Source organism: Globicephala melas, chromosome 7, assembly GCF_963455315.2.
Source record: "Globicephala melas chromosome 7, mGloMel1.2, whole genome shotgun sequence".
NCBI lineage: Eukaryota > Metazoa > Chordata > Mammalia > Artiodactyla > Delphinidae > Globicephala > Globicephala melas.
Window position 1 is genome coordinate 99,713,779 of NC_083320.1, and position 23,332 is coordinate 99,737,110.

The 23,332-nt window shown below is 33.4% G+C and overlaps 1 protein-coding gene across 4 annotated transcripts in view; it reads left to right on the forward strand.

Annotated features, from left to right (window-relative positions):
* DPP10 (dipeptidyl peptidase like 10) overlaps positions 1-23,332 on the forward strand; it is a 1,292,066-nt gene that overhangs the window by 789,393 nt on the left and 479,341 nt on the right. For all 4 annotated transcript variants that reach the window (XM_030843834.2, XM_060302530.1, XM_030843833.2 and 1 more), the window contains exon 3: positions 19,721-19,816. In XM_030843834.2, coding sequence (XP_030699694.2) covers positions 19,721-19,816 — 96 coding nt within the window. The remainder of the gene's footprint in view (positions 1-19,720; positions 19,817-23,332) is intronic.

Here is a 23,332-nt window from a genome sequence, read left to right on the forward strand (position 1 = left end):
TGATTTATTGTTGTTGAGTTGTAGTTCTGTATTCTGGATATTAATCTCTTGCTAGATATATGATTTGCAAATATTTTCTTCTATTCTGTAGGTTGTCTTCACTTTTTTGACACTTAATTTTTATGAAGTCCAGCTTATCTTTTTTGGTATTGTATCTAAGAATCCATTGCTAAATCCAGAGGCATGAAGATTTACCTGTATGTTTTTTAAAGAGGTTTATGGTTTTAGCTCATAGCATTAGGGCAGTGAATGATTTTGAGTTAATTTTTGTGTACGGTGTAAGGTGGGGAGTCCAACTTCATTTTTTGCATACATTTCACCTAGAAACATTTGTTGAAGAGACTGTTCTTTACCCATTGAAAGTTTTTTTTTTCTCTCTTGTTGATTATCATTTATCATAGATAATATTGGCTTATTTGAGGACTTGCAATTGTAATCCACAGTCTGTGTCTAACCTTATGCCAGTATCACGCCACTGTTTTGATTACTGTAGCTTTGTAGTAAATTTTGAAATTAGAAAATGTGAGTGCTCCAACTTTGTTTTCTTTTTTAGTTTTTAATTTTTTCCTATTCAGGGCCTTTTACAATTCCATATAAATTTGAGGATTGTCTTTTCCATTTCTGCAAAAAATAAAAAGGTAGTTGGGATTTTGATATTGATTGTATTGAATCTGTGGATCACTTTGGGTAATATTGCCATCTTAGAAATATTCTTTCAATCATTAAACACTAGTTGTCTTTCCATTTATTTATATCTTTAATTTCTTTCAGCAATGTTTTATAGTTTTAAATGTAAATTCTTTACCTCCTTGGTTAAATTTATTCCTAAGTATTTCATTCTTTTGAATGTGATTGTAGCTAGAATTAATTCCTTAATATCTTTTTTTGATTGCTTATTGCTGGCATATAGAAATACAACTAATTTTTGAGTGTTAATAAACACTTAAAACCCTTTATTCTAAATTTACTTATTAGCTGTAGAAGATTGTTGTAGATTCTTTGGGTTTTCTACATATAGAAGACAATGGCATGTGTAAATAGAGATAGTTTTACATCTTCATTTCCAAGTTGGCTGTCTTTTATTTATTTTTCTTCCCTGGCTAGAATTCTGGTTAGAATTTCTAGTATAATTTTGTATAGCAATGGTGAAAGTGGACATCATTGTCTTGTTCTTGATCACAGAACATCTTTCAGTCTTTCATCACTGACTACCACCTTAGCTGTGGGTTTTTCATAAAGACCTTATTTCATGTTGAGGAAGTTTCTTTTCATTCCTAGTTTTTAAAATGTTTCTAAAAGAAAGAGTGATGGATTTTGTCAAATGCTTTTTATCATGAATTGAGATGATCATGTGTTTTTCCTCTTCTTATCTATGAATGTAGTGTATTACATTGGTTACCTCTTTTTTTTTTTTTTTTTTGGTCAGGTTACCCTTAAATTCCTGGAATAATCCTCTTTGTTAATAGTTCATAATCCTCTTGATATGCTGGAGAATTTGGTTGGCCAATTAAAAGAAGTCATTCTGCCATTTGCTACTAGTATTTCATTGAGGGTTTTTGCATATATATTCATAAGGAATCTTAACATTTTTTTCATGTGTTCTCTTTGGATTTGGATCAGAATAGCCTAACCTTATAAAAGGAGTTATTAAGTATTCCTTCCTCTTCTAGCTTTTGGAAGAGTTTGAGAAAAATTGGAGCTAATTCTTCTTTAAATGTTTGGTAGAATTTACAAGTGAAGTCATCTGTTCCTGCATTTTTCATTTTTGGGAGGTTTTTGTTTATGGATTCAATCTTCTTACTAGTAATTGGTCTGTTCAGATTTTTTATTTCTTCTTGAGTCAGTTTGGTAGTTTACATGTTTCTAGAAATGTGTCCATTTTATCTAAGTTATTTAATTTGTTAGCATACAATTGTTCAAAGTATTCTCTCATGATTCTTTTAATTTCTATAAAATTCTAGCAATGCTCCCAGTTTCATAACTGACTTATTATCTGCATCTTCTTTCTTTTTTATCTTAGTCAACTTAAGTAAAATTTGGTCAATTGTTTTGATGTTTTCAAAGAAAAAACTTTTGATTTTATTGATTCTTTCTACTGGTTTTCTATTCTCTAATTTCATTTATCATCACTCTAATATTTATTACTTTCTTCTACTAGATTTCAGTTAATTTCCTCTTCTTTTTTTCTACTTATTTACATGTAAAGTTAGGTTATTGATTTGAGATCTTTCTTTTTTAGTGGAGGTATTTATCTCTTTTAGTAATGCCTTCACTGAATCCTATCAGTTTTGGTATTTTGTATTTTCATTTTCATTTGTCCCAAAGTATTTCCTAATTTCCTTTGTGATTTCTTCTCTGAAATACTGCTTGTTAAAAGTGTCTTGTTTAACATCCTCATACAGGTGAATTTTCCAGTTTTCTTTCTGTTATTGATTTTTACTTTCATTCCATCTCATTCAGAGAGCATATTTTGAATAATTTCAATATTTTTAAATTTATTGAACCTTGTTTGGTGGCCTAACATATGGTCTATCCTGGAGACTGTTCCATGTAGTTGAAAAGAATGTATCCTGCTGTTGTTGGATGTAGTGATATGTGGATAAATAGATAGATATAGAGAGATATTGATATTGATGCATTGATTAGTTGATCAATATTGATATATCGATTTTGGAAAGTCAGTATCCTGTGTGATGTGTAGTCTCTGAAGTCTCTGTTCCTTTAGTTTATGTACAGGTCACATTTTTACAAAGATTTCCTTGAATGTTCGGATTCAAGAGGTGGGGAGGGGCAGGGAGGATAAAAAAAGAAAAAAAAGTAGAATGTTTTTAAAAAGAGGGGACCAAAAAACCATCTCATTCTTTTCAAATTAGTACTGTGCTGGGACACTTATTCAGATCATCTGCAGTTCTGTCTTAGCCTTCACTTCCTGCTTGTACTGAGCCTAAAGTTTAGCCAGAGGTGAAAACTTAGGGTCTTTTCAGATCTTTTTTGAGCATGCATACTGCTCTGGGCATGCATGTGGCTTTCCAAATGTTCCAATATATGTAGGCATTTTGAATGCCTAATTTCCCAAAGAAACTCTTTTCCAGCTTTGCCTCCCAGCTTTGGGTTCCCTATATTATGTCTTAACTCTGTCTTTTTCCCCATGTAGCTGTGGCTCATTCATTTGCTTTATGATGTTTTTGAGGAATACCCATTGCTTTTCTGCCCTGATTGTTCTGGATCAGGTGTAACAAAAATAAGTGCCTTGTGTCAGTTGAGACAGTTTAGAGCAGGCAAACACAACTCTTTGAGAATAAGATCTACTTTGCTCCCTCTAGAACCAGGACCATACTACAAATGCAGGCTGCTGACTCAAAGATTGCCACCAAGACAGTGAGGGGATGGGGGTAATGGCAAATAAAAATTCCACAAGCCTTCCTATTATTTTTAAATTGCCTTTTTCTTGATTCAGTGTTTGCTTGTCTTTTGTAAACATTTGACTGTTTTCCAGAGTTTTGACAGTTTATTCTGACAATTTTTCTTGTGTTTTTTTTTTTTTTTTTTGATGTTACTGTGGGAAAACAGTCTCTTGGAGCAATCTACTCCTTTGTGTTCATTGATATCACTCTAATAACAGACTTTACCGATCCAATTTATATGCAACTGGCTTCTGTGATTTGTGATCAACCTGAGTTGTTATATTTAAAACCATCAAGCCTAGGTTTTATATCTTTACCATTTACACTGTTTCCTCCATTTATTGTATGATGCATAATAGTTTATACTATCAGTACAAACCGAGTTTTCACTAAATATTGACCAGTGACAAATTTATCTACTTATTCACTCTTGTATTAAAAATTACAGAATGTCAGAGAAATATTTCATGAAGTTCTTGATGATGAACATAACAATAACATAATGTAGTATGATCATTAAATCTGATGTTATTACCAAATCGAGAAGAGAGTCCACATCTGTAGAGACCTAGAATAATACTTACTATAACCTTAGCAGTTTGAAATGAAGGTAAAATAAACTTAATAAAATACACAATAAAGTATACACAGGAGAGCTTAGTGTGGGGAACTCTAACAAATCATTGAGGACATAAAAGTGCTTTTGGGCATTTGAATTATACCTATAAATATTTTCTGGATTAGAAATTAATTTCTCAGGCTTTTTATAAAATATCTGTTAATTCATTTAAAATGGCAGAGTAAAACTATTACATGTAAATATACATAATATATAATGAAAAATAGTTACCTTTTCAAAAATCGGTGAGAAGAATGTCATTATTTTATGTTTTTGCAAATATTTAATGTCTGCTCAATAGAAGACTGCAGGATTCTCATATGTACTCCTGTGTCAATTCTTTTGGAGTCAGTTGCTTTGGTTGAAGCATATGAAGGAATTCTGGCCTCATAAATATATGTAGTTAGAAATGGAGGGAGTTTTTTAATAGCTTTTTCACATAATTGTAGAGGCTCTTCCTTGATACTTCTTGAGAACTTGATAAATGGTAGATCCTCAATGGTTAGCTGCATTGTGAAACCTGAAACCATATCCGTAAAATATCAGTACTCTGCTTTTAAAATCTATTGGTCCATCTAGCACTTTAAAAGGATCTTTTACCTATGCACGATTCTGTAACATTATGCATTGGTCATTTGGAAAATATTAGTTCAGTGAGTTATACAGATCTTCCAAATGTTGGTAGAGTTTATTACACAATATTAAGAAAAAACAGCTAATATCACTGATGGTATAACTAGAAAAATCTCACTAGAAGAGTATTGGGAAGTAGTCAAACTCAAGATAGAGAACACAAGTTTTGAAAACTTCAATTTTTTTTTGAAAACTTGAATTTTATAGTTTGTAACAAACAATTGTGTTTTTAAATTTTTTATGTATTATTTTTTAACAGTTATGATTTTTAAGTGAGAGGCTCATTTTATTTATTTTGAAGAAAACATTTGCCAGATCCTTAAATCTAAATAATCATAGTTTGTTATTCAGTTTTTCCACTAAAAATGGTGTTCCAGGAAAAAAGCTGTGAGTTCAGTTCATAACTTAAGCAATTGCCCACATGCATTTCTTTGGAACAAGTACCATGTCAATATGCAGGGGAAGTGCTTTTTGGGCAGCAGAGGGGAGGAGGTATAAGTCCCTTTTCACCACACAAATATTAAAAAGATATCAAGGGTGGAGACTGAATACAATGGACAATTTTTAGAACTGTGTTGAGGAAATTCTTAACTGGAATAGGATTTTTCAAGCATTTTTTGAGCATTTATAAGACTAAAGAACAGAATGACTATCATATAGTTTTATGCCACAGTATTGACTCTCAGTGAGGTGCCTGTAGTTGCATCCACTTTTGGTTTTGCTTCCAGGAGTGGGAATTTCAACCCAGTGTAAAAGGAAGATGTGCCTTAGTATTACTATGAATATAATTTTGACTTTTAGGACTGCTTCCACAGTTGCCCACAGATTATGCTCTGCAGTGCTCTCCTGTAGAGTAGTAGAGATATGGAACAAAAATTTGCTCATGGTAATGTGATTGAATTAAAAAGTATGCCTGAGGGAGGAGCTCAAACTTGTTTATATAAGAGCTCATAGGCCCAAAGTAGAGCTATAACACATTAGGGTATAAAGAAGACATCATTCTAGCGTGTGTGTGTGTGTGTGTGTGTGTGTGTGTGTGTGTAAGGTGTGTGTTATGTGTATCAGTCTGTAATTTGCCTTTTCTTCTCACAATGTAAAAGGCCTTTGTGCAAGTACATTTCTCACATTTAGGTTTTCTACTCAAATTCAGGAGATTTAATTTGGAAAAAGTCTCAGAAAGAAGATTGAATGTGATTAGAACTTTGAATGATTGACTAATTTGACTAATTAAACCTATGAGTAAATCCTAAAGCTCTTGATTTACTTATTCAAGAGATGACAAGTTTGAAGTAAAATTTAATAAGTCCTTCAGAACCTGAAAGTACATTCCTTATTTTGATGAGCAGTTAAGAGTCTCTGCTGAAAATAAGGAGAACTCGTACAGAATATAACAGAAATTAGGGCATCTTACAGATGCAAGCTACTTTATGGGCCTTAGTGTGTGTTTGGGGAGGGGTACATCCAATAAAGTTCTATATGAAGAAACCAAACATGTCAACAGCAGAGCTGTTCTGGTTGAAGTGTTTTAACCACATAATTCCCATCTACCCCTCTCCTTTCTCTGTCCTAAGAGAGCTTTAGAGTCTCTAGAACACAGCCAGCCACAGTGTAATTTAGTCCAACCCTTTCTCTTTACAAATGAGGAAACTTACTCCTGAATAGATGGAGAGAACTAGCCAAGGGCCTATGCACTAGTTAAGGGTTTAACTAGGATTAAAATATGAACTCCTAGCTCTGATTACTGTTATTTCAGCATTAGTGCTTGTCCCTGTTTGAGTATAGGCAGTGGGAGTATAAGTTCATAACTGTCTGTGGGGAAACTTTGAGAAGACGAATGGATCGTAGAAGGCAAACTTCTTGTAATCTATTTCAGTATTTTGTATTCAGTGTACATTCCCTAGAAATTCTCCCCATGTATGGTGAAAAAAAAGGACAGAGTTGGGAGAGGGAAGACAATGACAGTTAAATAAATATATAATACCTTATTTGCCAGCCGTCCTCTTCATTCCATTCAGTACAGACCCAGCTGTAATTACAATTTAGTAACTTTCCACATAGCTGAATTTTTAAATGACTATTTATAATTAAAATGTGGCTTTCTGTATGAACACTACATGCTGGAAATATACTTGAGAAGGAAAGAACATTCATTGGAAGATAATCTGATTTAGGAAGTAAATTTAATTTGAAGGGTATATATAATTTAGACTTTATAAGATACAGGGTTAATCTGAGTCAAAAGTGGTTCTAGGTGATAGAATTGATGAAGATAAGGAATTGACTGGCCTTTTATTCAAGAAACTTAGCTGTTGCCACAACAAGATATTGGAGTAGGAAAAGGCAAAAGAAAGTGATAGAGGAAGGAAACTCCTGGCATACCAAGAGGAACAAAGGTAATTTTCTGGGACTATAAAACAGATGGTACACAGTGCACTAATTCCCTTTGTGCTTTTGCTTGAGTGGATGAATTGGTGTTCAGAATACTAAGTGACAAGCTGCTTCATTGACAAGACTGATTTATAATTTATTTGTGTGATCCATATATTTGACCTTACAAATTCAAAATAGCCAAATACTCTTCTTTCAAAAAGAGACTTCTGAGTGAATTTTACATTTCACTAACTTTTTCTACTAAAACATGCAACTCAATACTGTACTTCTGGTAGGGTACATCCAAGAACATAATGGAAATATTTGGGCTGAAGGGAACTATGAAAGAAACAAAAACTCCAAAGAAAGGGAAAACATTTTGTTTTGTGACTTTGAAATTTTAAAATTCAAATTTGCTTTATATTGAGGTACATTTTAACATTTTAATAATAATAATGACAATGGCTAACATTAAATGAGCTGAGTACTTTGCCTAATGATTTCCATATATTTCTTCATTTATAAATAGAAAAGAAAAGAGATGTAACTTGTACCAGGGCATACCTTATAATTTTCTTCTGTTTCAGTGATATGTATTTTTATTCCTCAATTTTACATTCCAAACTATGTGTAGCTCCTTAACTGGAAATAGTAACCCTTTGTTCATTTTCTAGGTGATAAACCAGGAAACATTAAAAAGAACTTGGTATATTATATCTGATCTCAAATGACATAAATTTTGACAATATTCAGTCTGCTGTATTGTATTTCAGCATCCTAGTGAAAGAAAAGAATGGGAAAATGATTGAAAAAAGAAAGGAATTAGTGCTTTAGCTGTTAAGTAGTAAAACAAAACTTTAAAGTCTGACTAGGAAATGTACAATCAGCAAATATTTTGAAAAGATCTGGAATTTGGCTGTGACTGCTATGGTTTGCATTCTATATTTTCATATATACAGTTATATAAGGCAGGGTGGCGGGGGTGTTACCCTTTCTATGAACTTTGAAAAATCAATAATGTTTTAAAATGGAAATGCGGGCTTCCCTGGTGGTGCAGTGGTTGAGGGTCCGCCTGCCGATGCAAGGGACATGGGTTCGTGCCCCGGTCTGGGAAGATCCCACATGCCACGAAGCAGCTGGGCCCATGAGCCATGGCCGCTGAGCCTGCGCGTCCGGAGCCTATGCTCCGCAACGGGAGAGGCCACAACAGTGAGAGGCCCGCGTACCGCAAAAAAATAAAAAATAAAAATAAATAAATAAAATGGAAATGCACCAGAAGAGTAGCCTGTAGTGACACTAAACATGGGAAATGAGAATAAACTTTAAGAATAGAGATTTAAATGTAGCTCTGGGAAATAAAGGTGGTGGTACATTGGACATCCAGAGAAAAGAGAGAATCAAATGAGCAGAAAGAGAAAATAGCCTTGTTCTTCTTGTGGGAATTCCGAATAACTACCTGATTAGATTTTTCTTTTCATTACTGTTTTAACAAGAAATTATTTCAAATAAGATTTAAATTAAAAGAAATATTTCTGAACCTCTGATGTCAAGAGTAAACCAGATAAAAAGTAACACAGTTTCAGTAAAGAGAAACCAAGTACTGAAAGTCACAGATTAGTTTTCCTTCAGTTCATTACTGAAGAATTTTCTTTTCTCTTCTAAGATTATGTGGCCAACTTATTTCAAAAGGCCATTTAAAAGCAAGATTGGATTTTTGGAAGAAAGCACAGAAATACCAATAGAAGTCTATGATCTTGAATGATAGACTAGAACAGAGAAAAGAACATGGAGAGAATTATTTAATGTCAATTCTATTTCTACACTCCTGTTTGCAAAGTTGAATGTTTTAGCTAAGATTCTATATCTTGTACAATTAAAAAAATAATTACTCTGTTTCCAGTTCTTTAAATACTTGGGATCATTGTTATACTGTGCATCTCATTGGATCCATGTGCTATTATTCATAATTATAACCATAATCATAGGATACTATTTGGTTAACAAATATTTAGCCTTTCAATAGAAACTGTCGACAAGCCTCTTAGATAGCCTCATCCACCAAAGGGCAGACGGCAGAAGCAAGAAGAACTACAGTCCTGCAGCCTGTGGAACAAATACCACATTCACAGAAAGATAGACAAGATGAAAAGGCAGAAGGCTATGTACCTGATGAAGGAACAAGATAAAACCCCAGAAAAACAACTAAATGAAGTGGAGATAGGAAACATTCCAGAAAAAGAATTCAGCATAATGATAGTGAAGAAGATCCAGGACCTCGGAAAAAGGATGGAGGCAAAGATCGAGAAGATGCAAGATATGTTTAACAAAGCCCTAGAAGAATTAAGAAACAAACACCTAGAAGAATTAAAGAACAAACAAATAGAGATGAACAATACAGTAACGGAAATGAAAAATACACTAGAAGGAATCAATAGCAGAATAACTGAGGCAGAAGAACGGATGAGTGACCTGGAAGACAGGATGGTGGAATTCACTGCCGCAGAATAGAATAAAGAAAAAAGAATGAAAAGAAATGAAGACAGCCTAAGAGACCTCTGGGACAACATTAAATGCACCAACATTCGCATTACAGGGGTCCCAGAAGGAGAAGAGAGAGAGAAAGGACCTCAGAAAATATTTGAAGAGATTATAGTTGAAAACTTCCCTAACATGGGAAAGGAAATAGCCACCCAAGTCCAGGAAGTGCAGAGAGTTCCAGGCAGGATAAACCCAAGGAGAAACACACCGAGACACATAGTAATCAAACTGACAAAAATTAAAGACAAAGAAAAATTATTGAGTGCAACAGAAAAATGACAAGTAATATACAAGGGAACTCCCATGAGTTTAACAGCTGATTTCTCAGCAGAAACTCTACAAGCCAGAAGGGAGTGGCATGATATATTTAAAGTGATGAAAGGGAAGAACCTACAACCAAGATTACTCTACCTGGCAAGGATCTCATTCAGATTCGTCGGAGAAATCAAAAGCTTTACAGACAAGCAAAAGCTAAGAGAATTCAGCACCACCAAACCAGCTCTACAACAAATGCTAAAGGAACTTCTCTAAGTGGGAAACACAAGAGAAGAAAAGGACCTACAAAAACAAACCCATAACAATTAAGAAAATGGTAATAGGAACATACATATCGATAATTACCTTAAACGTGAATGGATTAAATGCTCCCACCAAAAGACACAGGCTTGCTGAATGGATACAAAAACAAGACCCATATATATGCTGTCTACAAGAGATCCACTTCAGACCTAGGGACACATACAGACTGAAAGTGAGGGGATGGAAAAAGATATTCCATGCAAATGAAAATCAAAAGAAAGCTGGAGTAGCAATACTCATATCAGATAAGATAGACTTTAAAATAAGGAATGTTACAAGACACAGGAAGGACACTACATGATGATCAAGGGATCAATCCAAGAAGAAGATATAACAATTATAAATATATATGCACCCAACGTAGGAGCACCTCAATACATAAGGCAGCTGCTAACAGCTATAAGAGAGGAAATCAACAGTAACGCAATAATAGTGGGGGACTTTAACACCTCACTTACACCAATGGACAGACCATCCCAAGAGAAAATTAATAAGGAAACACAAGCTTTAAATGACACAATAGACCAGATAGATTTAATTGATATTTCTAGGACATTCCATCCAAAAACAGCAGATTACACTTTCTTCTCAAGTGCACACAGAACATTCTCCAGGATAGATCACATCTTGGGTCACAAATCATGCCTCAGTAAATTTAAGAAAATTGAAATCATATCAAGCATCTCTTCTGACCACAACACTATGAGATTAGAAGTCAATTACGGGAAAAAAAAACTTAAAAAACACAAACACATGGAGGCTGAATAACACATTGCTAAATAACCAAGAGATTCCCTGAGGAAATCAAAGAGGAAATCAGAAAGTACCTAGAGACAAATTACAATGAAAACACAATGATCCAAAACCTATGGGATGCAGCAAAAGTATTTCTAAGAGGGAAATTTATAGCAATACAAGTCTACCTCAAGAAATAATGAAAATCTCAAATAAACAATCTAACCTTCCACCTAAAAAACTAGAGAAAGAAGAACAAACAAAACCCAAAGTTAGTAGAAGGAAAGGAATCATAAAGATCAGAGCAGAAATAAATGAAATAGAAACAAAGAAAACAATAGCAAAGATCAATAAAACTAAAAGCTGGTTCTTTGAGAAGGTAAACAAAATTGATAACCCGTTAGCCAGACTCATCAAGAAAAAGAGGGAGAGGACTCAAATCAATAAAATTAGAAATGAAAAAGGAGAAGTTACAACAGACACCACAGAAATACAAAGCATCCTAAGAGACTACTGCAAGCAACTCTATGCCAATAAAATGGACAACCTGGAAGAAATGGACAAATTCTTAGAAAGGTGTAACCTTCCAAGACTGAACCAGGAAGAAATAAAATAAATAAGTAATGAAATTGAAACTGTGATTAAAAATCTTCCCACACACAAAAGTCCAGGACCAGATGTCTTCACAGGTGAATTCTATCAAACATTTAGAGAAGAGCTAACACCCATCCTTCTCAAACTCTTCCAAAAAATTGTAGTGGAAGGAACACTCCCAAACTCATTCTATGAGGCCATCATCACCCTGATACCAAAACCAGACAAACATACTACAAGAAAAGAAAATTACAGACCAATATCACTGATGAATATAGATGCAAAAATCCTCAATAAAATACTAGCAAACAGAATCCAACAACACATTAAAAGGATCATACACCATGATCAAGTGGGATTTATCCCATGGATGCAAGGATTCTTCAATATATGCAAATGAATCAATGTGATACACCATATTAACAAATTGAAGAATGAAAACCATGTGATCATCTCAGTAGATACAGAAAAAGCTTTTGACAAAATTCAACACCCATTTATGATAAAAACTCTCCAGAAAGTGGACATAGAGGGAACCTACCTCAACATAATAAAGGCCATATATGACAAACCCACAGCAAACATCATTAAAAAAAAAAAGAAATAGCAACTATCAACATATATTAGGTTTTCAGACTTTCACACATGTATCCACACTTATATATATGTACATATGCACACACATCAAAAGGTATCTCATATTTAGTTACAAAATAACTAGAGATGATGTGTTACTCAGTACCTTACTTGTGAAGGATAAAGTCTATGAGACACAGTCCAGTGTTTGAGAATCAGTGCTTCCACTTCTGGGGGCACATGTTGATCCCTGATCAGGGAGCTAAGATCCCACAGGCCGTGAAGTGCGGCCAAAAAAAAATTAAGTAATATTTTGTTGATACTAGGAATAGGTGTTGATTTCAGAATTTCTTCCTCTGAAGATTTGTAAGAAAGGAGCTTTACATGAGGAATCATCTCTTAAAATTATTTACAATCTAATACCAATTTCCTTCTTAAGCTACCTTCTCAGTGTTCGATGTGAGTGATTGGGATGAAGAAATGGTGCCCAGGATTCTCTGTTTGCTAAGTGTGGCTGTAGAGTCAAAATGGAGAGAAAATTATTAAAATGTATGAAATATAAGATTTCTTCAGATGGTTCTAACATAAATTAAGTTCCTGAGAAATCAGGTTGCAGCTGGGTTATAAATGTTTGCTGATGAGGTGTGATAGGTGATGCTACTAATGTTAATACTAAATAGAGTGCAACAATGAGCAGAGGGTAAATTTGGAGTTTCAGGCTGACATTTTATAGACAATTTCTTGAAGAAAACAAACAAAAAGCTCCACTTTTTCATGAATGCTGTGACACTGCTCTATGTGAGAAAATAGAAAGACTGGCAATGGTACCTTCATGAGCAGGTTGGAGCAGAATGGGATGGTAATAAAGTCTGGAGAGGGTACAGGAGGAGTTGAATTTCAATTAGGAGGATTATTGTGGCTAAAAGGAAATAAGAATATTCTTAAAATATCATTTATAAAATTGTACATTTTAAAAAAACTAATTAACACAATATTATAGAGAACGAGAAAAGAAAACTTATTTTGAGAGACAGTAGAGCTTAATAGGTCAGAGAGATGTAGGTTCCAATTTCAGTCCTGCCTCTTACTAACCATGTGAACTTTGTCAAAATCTTTAGGTTTGCTGAGCCTAAGTTTCCCCTCCAAATGGATATCCCAATAGGGCTTGGGGAGGGGCATTTGGAAAAGGGATGATTGATTACAAAGGATGAACACCCCAAAAGACTATGATGAGATGTGGAGATAAAAGGAGCTAGGGGATAATAAAACCAGCCTCCAAGGCTATTAAAACAGAAGCTTAATTATTCATCATATGTAGAGGAAGAAGTCTCTTTTCTAGGACTGAAAAATTCAAGAGACCTCAGGGGTAGTGCCTGGCAGCTAAGAAAAATTTAAAGAAATGGACAAAGAAATAAGGAAAAAAAAACAACCAGAAAAAGGAATGAAGTAATGAAGTATATACAGTTCATTCAGTAATGAATGAAGACAAATAATTTAAACCTTAAGTTTTATCTGATTATTGTTTAAATTTAAAATTTAATCACAATAGTTTGAATTACTTTGATGAGTTGATTTTATAATAAACTCTAAGGGCAATTGGAGTTAAAAAATCCTGACTATTAAAATTATTGAATTATTTCAGATTATAGAAAATAAATGGAGTTCAGAATATTTACTAAAATTATTAAAATGTTAACTGATCAGTATAATACAAAATGAAAAAAAATAATGGACCATTAGTTTAATTCATTAAAAAAATCTGAACATTTAAATAAACATTTAACATATTAATCTAGCAGTAGAAAAGTAATAATAATTTGCCATGACCAGTTGGATTTTGTTATAGAAATAGAGGGTGGTTGGAAATAGGAAATTTCATTTATAAAACTTTTATATCAACACATTAAAGGAGAAAATTATGTTTGTATAAAAGGCTGGAAGTGTATCATGACATAGTTATAATTTCAGATAAAAATTCGAAGTGACAGGAATAAAAACAAATTACTTAAGCATGATACAGATTCCTTTCCAAAAATCAAGAAAAAACATCTTATTAAATAATGAAATATTAAAGATGCTGCCATAATAAAAGAAGACAGCAGGATTGTTATTTCATCATTATTATTCAACATTGTTTTGACACTCGAGCTAATGAAATAATTCACTAAAATGAAATAAATGCTTTTTAATGGTGCTGGAGCAATTGGTCATCCAATATGCAAAAAAACAAAAATAAAATATGAACCTCTAATTAATCCTGACATGATAGACAAAAAGTAACTCAAGATGATTCCGGGACTTATATGTAAAATATAAAACTATTATCCTTTTAGGAAAAAAGATAGGAGAAAATCTTCAGGATTAGTTGAAGCATTCTTAGTCTTGACAATAAAAGTGTGATTTATAAAAGGAAAAAATGATAAAGTGGATCTCATCAAAATTAAAAAACTTTTCCTCTGCAGAAGTCCTTTTTAAAAGGATGAAAAGACAAGGTAGAGGGCTGGAGGAAATCCGAAGTTGACATATCAACAAATGATTTACATCTAGAATAAAAACCTCTAAACTCAACAGTCACAGAAACAAAACAATCCAATTAGAAAATGGGCAAATGACATGAACAGACATTTCACTTAAGAGGATATAAACATCGCAAATAAGCACATTAACAGATGTTCATTAGCTATTAGGGTAATGCAAATTAAAACCACAACGGCATATCATTACACATATATCAGAATGGCTTATTTTTTTTAAAAAAACACCAAATTCTTGCAAGAACACAGAAAAACTAGGTCATTTCTACATTGCTGGTGAGAATGTAAAATGGTACAACTACTCTAGAAAAGCATCCGATTTTTTCTTACAAAACTAAATGTGCACCGTGTGACCCAGCAATTGCATATTTTGGCATTTATCCCAAAGAAAGGAACATTTATGTTCACATAAAAACCTATAATTAATGTTCATAGCAGCTTTATTCATAATAACCCCAAGCTACAAATGATAACCCAGATTTCCTTCAACAGATGGATAGTTTAACAAACTGATACATTCATGCCCTGGAATAGTACCAAGCAACAAAAAGGAACAGAGAATTGATACACTCAACAACTAAGATGGATCTCTGCCAATCTCAAAATATTACATAATGCATGATTCCATTTACATAGCACTCTTGAAATTACAAAATTATAAAGATGGGAAATAGATCAGTGGTTGCCAAAGGTTGCAGAGGGAGGTTATGGCAATAAAAGGGCAACACAGGAGATTCTGGTGATGGAACTGTTCTCTGCCTTACTGGTACTCATCATATTTGATATAATTGCATAGAACTAAAGACAGCCACATATACTCACATGTACACAACTGAATACATGCAGAACTGGTGAAGTCTGAATAAAGTTGGTGGAGGGTATCAATGTCAATTTCTTTTTCAGATATTGTTTATGCAAGATATATGTTATTGATGGAAACTGGAGGAAGTGTATAAAGGATTTGTCTTTCTGTATTATTTCTTACAACTGCGTGTGAATCTGCAATACTTGAAAATTTTATATATATATTATGTGTGTGTGTATATACACATATAAATGTATATATATATACATATAAATGCATATATATACATGCACAGATATACATATAAATATATATACATATAAATTTAAACTTTAGGAAAAAGAGAAAATGTATTTTCAGATGATAGAATTGAATATGTAGAAAAATAAAAGATTTAATTTCCATTGGCATTTTAAAGAAAATGTGATATGGTGAATAATATAATTATTAACTCTGTGTGTGTGTATTAATTCATTTAGAATAACAATGGGAAATATTCTGTTCACAATAACAAACCATATATACTTGTAAATATAATAGGAAATGTGAAGGATCTATATGAAAAATAGAAGATGAAACACAATTAATGTACCTAAAGTTTAAAGTTTTCCAATTCACTGTGTATGTATAATGCTATTTTAATAAGATTCCCATTCTGGTGGATTTTAATATGATTTTTAAGCTCATATGAAAGAATAGATGTTTGAGAATTGCCAAAATAATATTTCAAAAAAGTATATGAAAAAAACATTGTATGGTATGCTGCATTTGCCTTAGAAGGTGTTTTTTTGTTTGTTTGTTTTACATATGCCCAAAAAATACAGTAAACAAAATATGTGGAATTTACCTAGGAGCAAAAATATAGTAAATTTTTCAATTCAGTTGATAAGGATCATTTATTTAATAGATTGTGCTATCATAATCTACTTTCCACTGAAAGTTAGACTCCTACCTCCTACCTTTACCTATATAAATTTCATTGGATCAACTAAATAAATGCATATCAAAGAGAGATGGTAAAGTGTAATCATCTAAGAATTAAAGGGATTGTATTGGACAAATTAGGGTGCCTTTATATAATCTCAGGAAACTTTAAATTGTGAAACTTGTCTATACCAAAATCTGGTCTTATTGAGATATCTCATAGAATAAATATATTTCTGAAATCCTGATAAAGTTAGCTCATCTGATTAAAATCCCAAACTACTATGACAGAAAATTAATTCTAGCATCAAAGCTTTTTTGCTGTGTCAAACAAAAAGCAGTCATTCTTTTTTCTAAAATGCTCTCATTCCTTCACTTGTCCATGCCATTCCCTTTCTCTGTCTTTTGAAACCTGTAAGGCCCAGGTCATTTAACTTTTAAAAATAAAAATGAATAGATTTTATTTTCAAGAGAAATTTTATGTTCACAGAAAAATTGAACAGAAGGTACAGGGATTTTCCATTTACCCTTACCTTCACATGGGTAAAACCTCCCCCATTGTCAACATCCCACATGTGATATGTTTACTACAACTGATGAACCTATATTGACACATCATTATCACCCAAAGTTCAGATTTTACTTTAGGGTTCACTCTTGCTGTTGTACATCCTATGGATTTGGACAAAAGTTTAATGACACGTATCTACCATTCTAACTACTAGTACCTTTAGAGTCTCCATTGTTTACATTTTCCAGCATGTTACATAGTTGGAATCATACAGTATGGAGTCTTTTCAAACTGGCTTCTTTCACTTAATAATTTAAGGTTCCTCCATGTCTTTTCATGGTTGATAGCTCGTTTCTTTTTATCACTTCATAGTATCACAATATCTGGACCACAGTTTATCCATTCACCTACTGAAGGACAGACATCTTGGTTGCTTCCAAATTTTGGCAGTTATATATAAAGCTACTATAAACATCCATGTGCAGATTTTTGTGTGGCTGTAAGTTTTCAGCTCATTTGGGTAAATACCAGGGAGCACAATTGTTAGATTACATGTTTAGTTTTGTAAGAAACTGCTAACCTGTCTTCCAAGTATCTGTACCATTTTTCATTCCCACCAGCAATGCATGATATTTGGTCATTATATTTTTCACTGAAGGCTTTTCTGATTGTTTTTGCAAGATATTTTCCTTCCTTTGTCTGAGCTCATACAGTACTCTGTATCCTCATTCTGACATCCATCGTATTCTTTCTTGCTTTGTGTGAACCCCTCGGGGCAGGACATAGATATGTCTTCTGCACCTTACAATACTTCACTTAACACCTTGAAAATTAAGAGCCCTAGTATTTGTTGAATGAATAAGGTAAATTTAAATTTTGTTGTGTCAGACTGTCAAATGGAGCATTTTGTTTTGCATATCTATATATAATCACGTCTTATACTAGGCTTGGGTCAAACAATTCTCACTAGTTCCATCTGTTATATTTTTTTCAGTTGTTTCTGAACAATTATTTTGTGGGTTAACTACATGGCTGATTCATGTTGAAAGAAACTGCATTTGAAGTTATTGATTCTTTGCCCCAGCTTTTCAGCTGGAAGAAACAAAGCTCTTGCTACAATAAGTACTGAACTTTTAAAAAACAATATCTAATGAGGTTAGCATATATTGTTGACATTTTATTTTCAACCAGAGTTAAGGTCACAGCTGAAAGGTCACAAAGATGATTTTATACAGTAAATAAACAATCATATTATTTTGCAAAGAAAATGAAATATCACAAACTTGTCTGTAGCCTCTTTTGTCTAAAAGTATGTTTGCTATGCTTAATTTTGGTATCTAAGCTGTGTTGTCCTTCCATTTCTTACATTTGGGGATTTGAAAAGGAAGTACACCTAGTTTATGTGTCAGGGACTAATATAAACATGTGCTTTTCATTCATATTCTGGCATTATATTGAGTTTTTACATTTAACTCCTAAGTCCACTTAGTATTTGTTGGGTTTATTTGTGGAATTTTGGTATTTATTCTGTTTATTTGGTGAACTTCCTTTCAAGTTGGGAAGTTTTATTGATCGTATTTGTTTGGGACCTTTACCTCTTCATCTTTGGTGTTTACAACAAAACTGTAAATTTATCATTAGAGAGAATATGTTGAAGTGATTTTGGAAAGTATTGGGCTGGATTATGGTTAAACAGTGAAAATGTGTGTGTTGGGGCACAATGCACAATAGAAACTATTAACTGCTTTCATATTATATATCAGTACATAACAAGGGATTGATCTCTTAAATTTGTGGTAGCTCAAGACAATTTTAATATTGAAAATAATTTAATGGGTTGAAAAGTATCATGGAACAGACAAACTTCTAATGCCAAAAACCATTAAAATTTCCACTTTATACTGTCATCTAGTTAACATATTTTTAAAGCAAAGTAGTCCAGATAGTGTAATTCATTAGTTTTTTTTAAGACATTTTAAAACTTTTAATTTTATGTTGGAGTATAGCCAATTAACAATGTTGATGATAGTTTCAGGTGTACACTAGAGGGACTCAGCCATACCTATACATGTATCCATTCTCCCCCAAACTCTGTTCCCATCCAGACTGCCACATAAAATTGAGCAGAGTTCCCTGTGCTATACAGTAGGTCCTTCTTGGTTATCCATTTAAAATACAGCATTGTGTACATGTCAATCCCAAACTCTGTAATTATCCCTTCCCCCATCCTTCCCTCCTGGTAACCAGAAGTTCATTCTCTAAGTCTGTTTTGTAAATAAATTCATTTGTATCATTTCTTTTTAGATTCCACATATAAGGGGTATCATACGATATTTCTCTTTCTCTGTCTGACTTCACTCAGTATGACAATCTCTAGGTCCTTCCATGTTGCTGCAAATGGCATTATTTCATTCTTTTTAATGGCTGAGTAATATTCCATTGTATATATGTACCACATCTCCTTTATCTGTTCTTCTATTGATGGACATTTAGGTTGCTATTGTAAACAGGGCTGCAATGAACATTGGGCTGCATGTATTCTTTCAGACTATGTTTTTCTCCGGATATATGCCCAAGAGTGGGATTGCAGAGTCATATGGTAGCTCTATTTTTAGTTTTTTAAGGAACCTCCTTACTGTTCTCCATAGTGGCTGTACCAATTTACATTCCCACCAACAGTGTAGGAGGGTTCCCTTGTCTCCACACAATCTCCAGCATTTATTGTTTGTAGATTTTTTGATGATAGCCATTTTGACTGGTGTGAGGTGATATCTCACTGTAGTCTTGATTTGTATTTCTCTAATAATTAGTGATGTTGAACATCTTTTCATATGCCTCTTGGCCATCTGTATGTCTTCTTTGGAGAATGTGTCTAACCTAAAATTTACTTTATTTTAGATGAACTCACAAATTCATCAGAAACCAGATTGTCTTTAGAAGACCTCTTCAGGAAAGAATTTGTGCTTCATGATCTAGAAGCTCGATGGATCAATGGTATGTGTATACATTCTTATATGTTACATTTATTTCAAGTTCTGTATAATTAAAATTAAATAGTGGTTTTGTTGACCACTGGTTGACCACCAGTGGTTATTTTAATTGACATTATGCTTCAATGATTACAGATACCATTTAATCAGAAATTTATACCTTGGCTCATGTGAGAGAAAACTAATTCCTAAGGTAGTTCATCAATAAAATTATCCCCCAAACATTAGATTGACTGCTCTGTATCTGCTCTTCCCTCATGAATCATTAGTTATGTGACTGCAAACACATATTACATCTCTAGCATTTCTCTGGGTAATTCTCCTTGGTGTAGAAGTATAGATTTTGGGAGCGTACATGTAAGTGATTCAGATTTGGCAATCAGATTAATTTTCTTCTCTCTCTTTGTGGCTTTTCTTTTTAAGTTTAAATGCCACAAACTAGGGAGACTCTCCAGTCTGAGAGTCTACAAAGTTGACTCTACAAAGTTGAAATGACAGAAGGGGCATGGGAACACATTGCACTTTTGCTTTTTGTGGCTTGGCAAAGAAATCACCTCAGCTTTCCTTAGGTTATTTCTGATTTTGCTATTTTCAAAAAGTTTTAAAAAAGAATTTAAATTACAAATACAATCAGTCAATCAATCAATCAATCAAAACCACTGAGTGGCTCCATGGACTTTGGCTTGTCTTTGTGGGAGGTGGTAGGGGGAGTTATTGGGTAATCCAGTTATAAGAAATGTGTTGGTGAAAAGGAAGTCAGGTTTTCATTTCTGGAATATTACAATTTGCCTGACCATACTAATCACCTTGGTTAGATAGCTGTTAATCTTTGCCCTTCATTTTATTTAGACATAATATCTTTGCTTGTTTTCAAGGCCTAGAGTAGGTTACATGTATGATAGCTAAGAAGAGCTTTGCCTTTGTATCTAATGAATAACGTCTTACTTACAGTCCATTCTTTCTTCTGTAATATCCTAATTAAATACATTTATGCCTGCAAATTAAATGTTTATTTATGGAAGCTATAAAAAGAATGTAACTTAATTCATGAGGGCAGGAGGCAAATCATACTTGTTTACCTAGCACTGATATAGTTTCTGGAGAGCAGCAAGCACTTAAGATTTGTTTTTTTTGAATAAATGAATGAAATCATTTAACAGAAGTTCAGTTTTATTTTTCTGTAAACTCAGGTTTCAGTTGAAATTGGTTGCAAGGTAAGTATTATCATGGTGATGATGTTACAAATAGAGAAAACAAGATAGCAGTTTTATTAATCTATTTGTATATTTTCATTTTGAATTGTTCATACGTTTGGGTCTTGCCTTATTGTTGCCTTTGCACTATGATTATTTCAGAGGTACACTATGATTTATTTCAGATGAGTACTATTACTAAATTTAAAAAAAGGTATGGAATTACGTAGCCTTGCTCTAATACGTAATGAATCTCCCACAACTCATTCTCCTAATGTGCCATTGTAATTTTATAAGTCATCTTTCTACTTGCTAGCAAGTATTTTCTATTGAAGGAGATGACCAAAAAACTTTGAGTCATTAGATTTGAAATGCTGAATAATATTCTGTTTTATTCATCATGATTTTGACCAAACTATAGAAATTTGTGCGGTTTTTGACTTCGGGAAGCAAGAAAAAAATCATGGATCTCGTCCCCCTTCTCAGGTTAGCTTGAACTATTTAAAGAGGCATTTACTTCTGTGTGTAACTGACACGTTGGTATCGAAGTATCAAAAGACTGGAGCGGTGTTTAAGCAGAGAACTGCATACTAAATTAAGCCACATTTCAATATCTAGGGCGCACATTCTACTCTAATGCTCCACAAGATATCAAAATAAAATTATTTGGAGTTAATCATTTTAATCATTTTTTTTCATAATTTCTTTACCAATCATTGGTAAAGCTGATTTTGAAAATATATCCTGGGACAAAGCTGCAGTGTATTATCATACTATAAATAAAACCTAAGATCAAATATATTTATAAAAGAACTTGACATAAAACAACCTTTACACAGAATTAAACAATATCTAAGCTCTTAGAGCCATGTGGTCTTTATAAATACCACTGAAAGAATTGACTCACTGTCAGTAGGTTGTGTGCACTGGGTTGCTTTTCCAGCAGGGGAATAGATTTGTGCTCATTTTTTCCTCTATCCAATCCAAATCACCTTTCTGGCAATCACTAGGTACTTGGCCTATTTACGTATTCCTCACAAAGCCAGATAATACAGTGGGGACTATAAATACAATGTGTAACCCTGGCTTCATTGTCACAGATTATATCTAAATGTAAAATGTGAGCTTCTTATTTATTCTCATGACATGTCTCACCAGGTTTCTATAGTATATAAGTGGCTTGAAGGAGTCTAAACTAAGCTCATTTGGAAGCTTCATTTAGTTCTTGGAGGTCACCATAGGAGCATTTAATACATTACTGGTCAAGGAGAAGGAGGGCATCTAGATGGCCCTGACACGTGTAGGCTGAAGTGTAGCAATGTCATTCATTATGCTGCTTCTCAAACAATATATCTGTGAATGTCAATGCAGCCTTGGATGGGTGCTCGTGTTCATGGTTAGTGTAACAACTGCCTTCCACCAAATCTGCTCAGATCCTTGAAATCTCCATTTTTATAGCACCTTCTTCGTAGTTATGTCACCTTGAAACTCAGAAATCCATCTTCTTTAACATTATTCATCTCCCCACATACATTTGAGGACCTGTCAATCATCAAAGAAAAATCTAATATTAATTGAGTGCCTTCTACGCTAGGCTTTGTGCTGGATGCTTTATGGACATATTTCATAGATAGCATGTAAGTTATAATGAGGAACCCCAGACAACTGAGGCTAAAGCAAAACACTTATCCAAAACCACAGCTGATAAGGGGTGGAGCCTGCTTTAATCACTATGTTGAAGTATAAAGCCTCCCTTCTCCCAGTGTTTCACTCTGAGATGCCATTCCACATCTTTAACACATGCATTAACTACCTCTTTGACAATCTCATGGGTACAGATCGCACTGCGACTAATCCTTTCATGTTGAATATTGCAGTCATGTCATCTACCCCAAGGACATCCATATAATGGTAACTTATGCAGTCACTAAAATAATGTATAAGCATATTTACATGTTTATGGTATAAAAAGTAAACAAAGGTGTCTTTAAAACAGAGTTGATGGTATGTGATTCACACTGTCTCTACTGTATACCAGTGAGTGTTTCCAGATGGCTGGATTTTGACCTGATATATTTTTTTTCTTTTTGCTTATTCATTTTTTCCTGAATTTTTCGATAAATATGTATGTTTATGTGATTTTATAACTACTTTTTCTTTTTTTAATTTTTAATTTTATATTGGAGTATAGTTGATATAAAATGTTGTGTTGGGTATACAGCAAAGTGATTTAGTTATACATATACATATATCCATTCTTTTTCAGATTCTTTTCCCATATAGGTTATTACAGAATATTGGGTAGAGTTCCCTGTGCTATACAGTAG